This window comes from Nannobrachium achirus (genome assembly GCF_963921795.1).
Source record: "Nannobrachium achirus genome assembly, chromosome: 11".
Classification (NCBI taxonomy): Eukaryota; Metazoa; Chordata; class Actinopteri; order Myctophiformes; family Myctophidae; genus Nannobrachium; species Nannobrachium achirus.
In genome coordinates, this window is record NC_137820.1 from 62,781,284 (window position 1) to 62,790,680 (window position 9,397).

The window sequence follows — 9,397 nt, forward strand, 5'->3', positions numbered from 1 at the left end:
AACTGATTGTCCCCTGTGTGATAATAAAGGTATCTATCTATCTATCTTCTTTTTTCACTCTCTACCAAATCTCTTTGCCAAATAAAATAGACGATCTACAAGCTCACAAGTTGCGAGCTCGTAGATCTGCTATTTTTGGGCAAATGTTCCACCCCAGGATAATAGATAGATAGATACCTTTATTATCCCAAGGGGGAAATCAGTTGGCCAGAGGCAGCACAGCAGTATAAGGTTATTTACAAAAGTTACAGAGAAGTAAGAAAAAGAAAAACAAGAACAGAGTACAGTAAAGAGCAAGGTACATCAAGAGAGGGAACAAATGATATATATATATATATATATATATATATATATATATATATATATATATATATATATATATATTAAAGAGGAGAGACTCCTGCACATCCAAACGAAAGGCCCATAGGAGGTGCAAGTCTTAGTCAGCATGCATATAAACTATAGAAAAAGTTGAAAACCTTCCATAAGAAGGGACTGCATCACTCCAGGGAACTGCGATGGACAACTGCTTAATTCATGATTTTTTACTAGCACAACGCATTTCGCTCGTCAAGCTTCATCAGGTGCTATATATATGTGTGTGTATATATATATATATATACATGAAGTGTCCTTAAGCACAACTATCAAAATAGTACAGTGTCCAAATCAAATCAAAAGTTACCATAGCAGTCAATGCTAGTTAGAGCAAACAAGTATCTCACTGTCATGTCAAACACAAGCAAAAATACCCAAACACAACCTAATAGTGCACTGTCAAAAAAAAGTCAGTGCGAAGAAAAGAAAAAACAACTGGAAAGGAAAATAAACTAGAAAGGGTGTCACAGCCAGATGCACATGAGCACCCTCCCTGGATAATGGATGGGGGGGATATTTTGATTATCGCGGTAATATCGTAACATCACAATTTTACGTGGCATGCATGACATTTTCATATCGTCCCATCCCTACTCTCCTTCGCGTTCGTTCATCTGCCCCCGTCTCCTTCATTTCTCTCCTTCTATACTATATTGTGTATCATTATTTTATATGCTTTAACTATTGAAAAATAGCAGATATACAAGCTCACAGCGCGGCACCGAGTGCCGCGCTGCGAGCTTGTAGATCTACTATTTTTGAAAAATCATGAACATTTGAATTTTGACCCGATTCTATAAGTGTCTTTTGAATCCATCTAAGGTTTTATGAAAAACCTATGTTTCTATGTCAGCAATCTGGCCAGCCATCGTCAAAGAAAAGGTCCTTTTCACTTAACTGGAGCTCAGTTAGTCTGTTCTTGAGAGACTACTCTGTCAGTGGTTCTCAAACTTTTTCACGTGAAGGACCCCCAAAATGATATGTATTTGGCCACGGACCCCCATCTCAAAATATTTAGTTCCAGGGACCCCCCGGAAGCTAAATTTAAGTTACAAACGTTCGCTTTAAAAATACATATATTCAAAGATTTGCACATATTTTCACAACTTTTGAAAAATAGCAGATCTACAAGCTGTGAGCTTGTATATCTGCTATTTTTAGTTAAAGCATCCACTAATTTTAGGCCTAAATGGGTTAACTTCTGCTTTCTTGCTGCTTGCTAACTCAATACAGTTTCTGTACATCTGAGGATGTTTACTGTGCAGCCTGAACCTACCCACCTGCTGTGGTAGAATCTCCATGGACACATATGAAAAAAAAAGCATTCAAGGACGCAAGTCAGTTCGTTGCATGTGTTATACGTAGTATGTGTTGTTTGTTGACTAGAGGTGATTCCATTCACTCTGATCTTGCACGTGTAAGTCGCTCTAAGCTAAACGCTTACATTCTAAGTGGTAGATTGAGAAACAGCATGTGTGAATATGTGGGTGCCTTCACTTCACATGGTTTTATCTTTATGTGTCCATTGGATTGTCTCCAACCTGCAGCAGCACTTTTTCCCTTTGCATTTCAGCACCCTGGCCTGAATACAATGCATTATAACCGCTCCCCAGCAGTCCATATACGGTCATTCATTCACTGGTGTTTCTTTATCATCCAAACGTGGATTCATTTAACAACCTTTCTCTTACGACACAAGAGGAAAGTCCACTTCCTGACCTGAATACAGGTTCATCTTAACAGCAACAAACTACTAAAAGTCTATTTCTTTTTTTTTTAAGCATGGCTCAGCTGGCTCTGTAGGAGTCTATAAAAGAGTCTGTCTGGGTTTCCAGAGCTAATCCCACAAACTGCTGGACTGGCCAGCACCAAATGCATTGTGCACTGCACACTGCCAGCAGTCCTAGAATTATTGAATGCTTTAACCAGTGAAAAATAGCAGATATACCAGCTCACAGCGCGGCACCGAGTGCCGCGCTGCGAGCTTGTAGATCTGCTATTTTTGAAAAAGTTGTGAAAATGTGTGCAAATCTTTGAATATATGTATTTTCAAAGCGAAAGCTTCTGGGGGTGGTCCCTGGAACTAGATATTTTGAGATGGGGGTCCGTGGCCAAATAAATATCGGTTTGGGGGTCCTTCACATGAAAAGGTTTGAGAACCACTGACATAGTAGTCTCTCAAGAACAGACTAACTGAGCTCCATTTAAGTGAAAAGGACCTTTTCTTTGACGATGGCTGGCCAGATTGCTGACATAGAAACATCAAAAAACCTTAGAAGGATTCAAGACACTTATAGAATCGGGTCAAAATTCTAATTTTCACGATTTCTTTAAAATAGCAGATGTACAAGCTCTGCACACTGCCAGCAGGCCACAGAAGCACCTCTACTAATTATTATGTTTTATAATTTGTTTAACTTTAATTTCAGAATGTAAGTCAATGGGATTCTGATCTAGCTGAAACCTTGCCTAAAGCAGTCCGATATTTACATTGGAAGCACGGCTTTACCCACATGGATCCCAAGATCTACGGTTAGATTTTTAATCTATCGTTGCCAAGAGATACAAAGCAACACGACAGGAGATGGAACTGGATGACATTATGTAATTTCAAGCCAATGACAAAATCTGAATCAAAATGTGTTTGTTTATCACATATTTCTTTTGCTGAACTTGTGCATGCAGTAGCCCCCCCCCCCCCCCTCCTGAAAACAAAATATAATTACTCATGATTACTCAGTCATTACACATCCTGTGTATACAAAAATGTAATTAAATTATTTTATTGGATTTGTACGTCCTCTCCTCATTTCTATCAAACGGTTGTCCTCCTCTGTAACAGGTCAAAAACTATGATTTTCTAAGGAGACATCCAAAGAAAAACGTGTTGCTTTGCTTCGTCAATTTGTTACTAAAGAAAAAAGCACAATCATCTCCATTTGAAGTTACAACATTCCTGTACCTAGGAGTAAAGCAAATAAGTAATTAAACAACATTTTGGCTTCAAATTTTGTTAGCCTAGTTTAGCACGAAAAGGTTGAAACAAAGAATGTTTATGGAGTCCAGTTGGCTACTGTGCGTGCCAATAATTATCTGTGACATGTCCCATCCTAGTTTACTAGGCACCCTCCCTTAACCACTTGAAATAATTTACGGCATAACATTCAATCTAGTATTCTTTTTGGTCACACCTCTTGTGACTTGGTCAGTTAGAACGGTAACTGCTCAGTTCAGTTCCTACAGGACAAGTACAATACAAGTAATGCTCCAATCGAAAGGGCCTAGCTCTGAAAAATGTATTAATTAATTTCCAGTGAAAAATATATCAGTGAAAGACTATAGGCCTATTAAAAAATATGTTTCATTGGGGAAAAACGTATTATACTTAGGTCGTACAACGATGTCACACCACGAAAATGGCTGGAGAGCTAAGAACACATCCTATCACAGCACATTGTGAGCTTGTATATCGGCTAATTTTGCTGTATGACATGCCCGAAATAGTCAGGGACCCACAAGCCCAAAAGCTTGTGGGCAGAGCAGACCTCTCATTCTGTGGACCTTAATGACCAAACTAATAGATAAAACTGTAATAAAAGGTACGGCAAGACTTCACAGGTCATCTCACATTCTGGCTAAGTGGGTCCCTGGCTAAAATAGGGATGACAGAGTTATATCATTAATGATTTCTCTGATCAACCTAAAATAGAAATGTACCGCACCATACTGTGTAGATTGGAATCTTTTGAAAAGATGTCAGAAAAACATTTCCCTATCCCACAGAAGAGACACATCATCAGGCTAATATTTGACTCAAAGAGTGTTGATGTGAACCGTAAGAGGTTTCTATCCCCAGTGTCTGCTCAAACCAGCACCATTTCTTCTATCATCTAAAGCCAGATTCATCCAGCCAAGCACTTGACAAGAGGGAAAATAACCCCAGCATGATATGTTCTCGTCAGTTCATATTAGTCTTTTTATGGGTTGACAAACATGAGCTTGCCCATGCCTCCGAAGATGAAGGTTGCTAACTTGAATGAGTAATGTTTTAAAGAATGGATCAACCCCTCCTCTGCATGGTTGAATAGACAGTCTTGGCCTGGGAATAATATGTGAAGGGCACTGAAGGATCGCTGAAAAACAACAGCCATTGGAAAGAAGCGGGTAGTTATTTTAAAAATGTTTTACTTAACACGGACATTGGTGATGCGAAAAGTATCAGCCTCCCTGAACTTTTCCGTAAAGAAAATGTCAATCCCAGTAAAAAATTGTATATAACCCCACCTTAAACTGTATTACTGAAAGAAGCCAAGCATTTGGCAAGATATCTGACTGTAGAAGGCTGTTGGCACACACACACACACACACACACACACACACACACACACACACACACACACACACACACACACACACACACACACACACACACACACACACATAGCTGTGATGTTTGCCAGGTGGCGTAGTGACACTAGTCCAACGTTTTGGCCAGTGTATGTGAAGTGTGCGTTTATGTCTTCACACCTCTCCTCTACATTTCTCCAACGCAAGTTCAGTGCTTCTCTCTCTCGCAATATAGGATGACCAGCCACTTTACTCTAGTTAGTCAGTAAACCAAACTACACAGCAGGCTACATGTTCAGCATCAGCAGGGATTCCTTAACTGTTTCAGTGACAGAAGCACATGAGTAGTAGTCTGTCTGTCACACTGTGACCAAGGCAAATAAAAACATCGAAATGTTCCTGTTACGTCAGGACAATACTGTGACCCCATTTTCTACCCTTGCCCATTACATGGGACCCCTTGTCTGCGCTAATGAGTAGGCCTAGATACAGCCCCTACTGATGTCAATGCTACATGCAATCTATTCTTTCCTATTTCAGAAGCAGGAAAAGAAAGAATAAGCGATCGTGAAACGGACTTGTACACATTTTCCAACAGGCTTCTGGTACAACAACAAAAACGAATATTAGCAGTTACAGACATATGAGCCAAACGATACAGCAGTCAGGCTGTGATTATTAAACGTATTTGGAGCATCCAGGTAATAACATGTTTATTATTGATAGGGTGTTTTATTGTAGTCTGTCTGGGTACGGGAGGGTCAAATGTGCAGATCCAAATTGGTAGGCATGATGACAAACTTTCCTTTGTAATTTAGCTCAATGTCTTTGAAGGCCAACTTAATTTTTTTGGCTGTGACTTTTATACTGGCAATGTCATCAGTGATTACGTAGCTACAGTATAAGTCACTCTGTCAGTCAGTCTGCCTGTCCAAAAATGACAAGCGCAAACCGAGAGCTGGTCACAGATTATCATTACGTGCTTGTTATTCCAATTTCCAGATCGTCTATAAGAAATTAGGAAATATCCACATCATCACCACGTGTCATGGATAAATATTTTTTAACTCTGGCAATATTACTTATTAATAATAACCTAATATTCATGGTTTCATCGGATTGAAGACAGAGAGGGGAGGAGAACAGGGCTATCTACAGTTTCAGAATCCCTGGCATCACAAGTATGTGGCCTGCACATTAACCTCGTAGCTTTGGAGGGTCCATCAAATGCATTTTCCAATACATGGCATTCAGAGCTCTTTCAAGAGTTCTCCTTCTGTCTGAACTCTTATCAGTCTTAAGTCCAGACCTTCCATTCAAATTTGAGAATTACCTCCAAACCGTTCTAAAACTCATGTGTGATCACTGTCTGACTGTCCTGACAACACACTGCAGAACACAGATGATTTAAAAAGCATTACGCTGATAAATCATAATGAACATGTTTTCTGAGTTCTACCATACAAAACGAATGGTGTGTTATTCTCCAGCCCTATTGTGGACTATGGACTTGTCATTATGAATTCATAACACTACATGCGCTACACCCATGGTTCTCAAAGTGGATTCCAGGGACTGTGGGTTCCTTTAGGTAGGGTCTAAATTGACCCATACAAGTCTGTAACTCTGACAGTGTACAAATGGTACACTATCAGAGTTATGCGGAGACCTTGACATTTGAAAGTTTGAGAAACACTGCGCTACACGGACACAGACCATACAGAGGGACCTGGGCAGAGTGGACTCAAGAGACAGTTGCAAGTAGCCTACATCGCTGCCATTATAATTGTGTCACCTCTGCTCTGCAACACATGCAGTAATCCCTTCGATTGATTGATTGATTGATTGATTGATTGATTGATTGATTGAAGACTTTATTAGAAGAACAGTTTCATGACGGTACAGTTCACTGGTACAAGGTCAACTAAAAGGAGATCCTAAAAAAAGCACTTGGCTTATTTCCACAGGAAACCATTGAAGTATCTCATATATCCCTGTATCCCTGTGGCATTTTCAGATGCTTTCATTCTTATAACAGAGAGCCAATTAACACCGTAGAAGACAAGTCTTAAAACAGATAACCTATAGGAGGAATTGTTTTACTTGTTGATTTGTGCTCATTCCGGCCAGTGTTTCAGTTTCTGCTAAAAAGGAGAATCGTTAATTGTAGGGGGAAAGTTAATATCGCGCCCTAGGCCAGTGGTTCTCAACATGTGGACCCCCAGGGGGGTCCCCAAATTATTTTGGGGGGGGGGGGGTCCCCAGATGATTAACTTAATGTGCAACATTGTTTTCTCTCTCAACAGTAAACAAACCAACATAAAGTTCAAGTGTATAGACTCTGCACATTTCTAAAGTGACAATTTAAGAACTTTTGAATACCTCTAAAATGACAAATTAAGCATTGGACAAATTGTCAAATATTAGAGGTAGAATTGTGAAAATACACACAACGCCTCGCGTTGGCGTTGTGAACATGTAGATGTGCTATTTTTTCGGACTTCACTGTGATTTTCCCAAAAACATTGCACTGGGAGAATCCACATGCAATAGAAGATTGCCCAATTGTGGCCAATTATTGTGTTATGTAAATGATTGCGTATCTGACTGTCACTGTGGTCCTCTCTATGGGTCTTCCCTACTAGCTTTCGCGGCAGGTGACAAGTAGTTATGGGATTACTTTGGTTCCTCATAGCAAGACAAAGATTATAATAACAAATTGGTGTTAATTGCCAGATAATAACCGCGGCGCTCAAGTCTCACTATGCGACAGATTTAGCAGTTTAGCACTGTTGTTGCATCATTATAATCGATCTGATTCTGATCAAAAAGTTCTTGCATCCACATGAGAGCCAGGATATTATAGCTCCGCCCCATGCCATGAAAAGTTGCTCCAAGCGGGTTGACATTAATAAACCTTCGTGGTACAAATGAGCCAGGGGAGAAAGAAAGCCAAGCCGTAAACTAACAGTGTGACTCAAAGAAGGAACACTGAACGTGGACGTAAGTGATCAAATCTGACCAATAAACCCATTCTACATCAACAGACTGTGAACCTCTTTCTTCCCCAAGCAGAAAATCTCAACTTCTCCTGACACCCGACACCGATCAGGGATGGCTGGGATCGACCGACCGACCGAGGCCCAAGAAAACAGCCCTGGCCGCTCGCAAAATTATATTTCGTGTACACAATTCACTAAACCAAGAAGTGCTCTATAATGACGGCTAATTTAAAAGCGACGAAAGCTATTACTATGTGTGGGGTTTAGCTATTATTATCCACATTGTCGCACTACACGTCACGCAACGCAACTTTACTTTGCGCCCGAGGATCTAAAAAAGCTCAACTTTTAACACAGGAGCATCAGAAACTAAACTGTACTGTAAAATAATACTCAATAAACCACGTGTAACTGTAAGTAAGTGTGCAGATGCTTATTATATGTTTACTGCTATGGTATTGTGTTCTCTGTAACGTTAGGCTAACTTCCCAAGTGTCTCCCAAGGATCCATGTTTCTGTTTCCACAGGTCTTCGACGGGGAACAAAAAAAAGAAACACACACACACACAACAGTATAAAATACAAGTCAAACGTACCGTCAACTATGGAGAGCAAGCAAGTCCAAAGCAGCAAACCGCCCATTGCAAGTCCTCTCCGCGTTAAATCCATCGCTCCGAGTCCATTCTGCGGGGATATCTTTAATCCTAAAAGAAGAAAGTTGTAAATGACTCCTCTCTCTCTCTCTCTCTCCCTCTCTCTCTCGGCCGTGCCGTGCCGTGTGTGTGTGTGCGTGTGCGTGTGTGCCTGATATAACGTGAGTGTGTGCGTGACGTGAGTGTGCCTCCTTTCTGTTCTTGGCGATACTTTTTCTGTGGACGCGCTCGCGCTACTTTATACTCCAAGCTGTCGAGCTCGCGCACCCAGGGGCGTCACACCAAATTCTGGCCCCCCCTGGGTACAAGGATTCACTGCGGGGCCCCCCATGAGCTTTAACTATTTTGTGCTTTAACTGGTGCTATACTGCTAACCCTAACCTCAGTAAAACTATGTCTAAACCTAACCCAAACGCCAAACCCTAACCATAACCCCAGTAAAACTATGCCTAAACCTAACCCTAACCCCAACCTCAGTAAAACTATGCCTAAACCTAAACCCAAACCCTAGCCCTAAATCCCTAACCTCAGTAAAACTATGCCTAAACCTAACCCTAACTAAATTCGGGCAAATGAGATTTGGACTAATGAGATTTCGGACTTATATGAGCAGTCCCCCTTTAACTATTGAAAAATAACAGATGTACAAGCTGACAGCCGCGGCGCGCTGCGAGCTTGTAGATCTGCTATTTTTTGAAAAATCGTGAGAATTCTTTGAATTATTTCAAATCATTCTAATCTTCCTATGTTTCTACGGTGCTCAAACTTTTTCATGAAAAATACATAGGTCTATATTCAAAGATTTGCACATATTTTCCACGATAAAAAAAAAAAGCAGATCTACAAGCGCGCAGATCTGCTATTTTTCAATAGTTAAATAATAAGGCCCCCTCCACCTTGGGCCCTAGTAACTCAGTCCCACTCCCCCCCCCCCCCCTCCCCCTTGTGACGCCCCTGCGCACACGGGTGAAAGGCAAGCGGAAGCAGCGTCGTGACGTCACCAGACGCGAGGCAGCC

The 9,397-nt window shown here is 40.9% G+C and overlaps 1 protein-coding gene across 1 annotated transcript in view; it reads right to left on the minus strand.

Annotated features, from left to right (window-relative positions):
- Positions 1-8,570, minus strand: part of lrp5 (low density lipoprotein receptor-related protein 5) — a 109,387-nt gene extending 100,817 nt beyond the window's left edge. Inside the window, exon 1 of the mRNA XM_080737373.1 lies at positions 8,324-8,570. Within this exon, the coding sequence (XP_080593499.1) occupies positions 8,324-8,396 (73 nt within the window). The 5' untranslated portion in view covers positions 8,397-8,570. The remainder of the gene's footprint in view (positions 1-8,323) is intronic.
- Between the last annotated feature and the right edge of the window lie 827 nt (positions 8,571-9,397).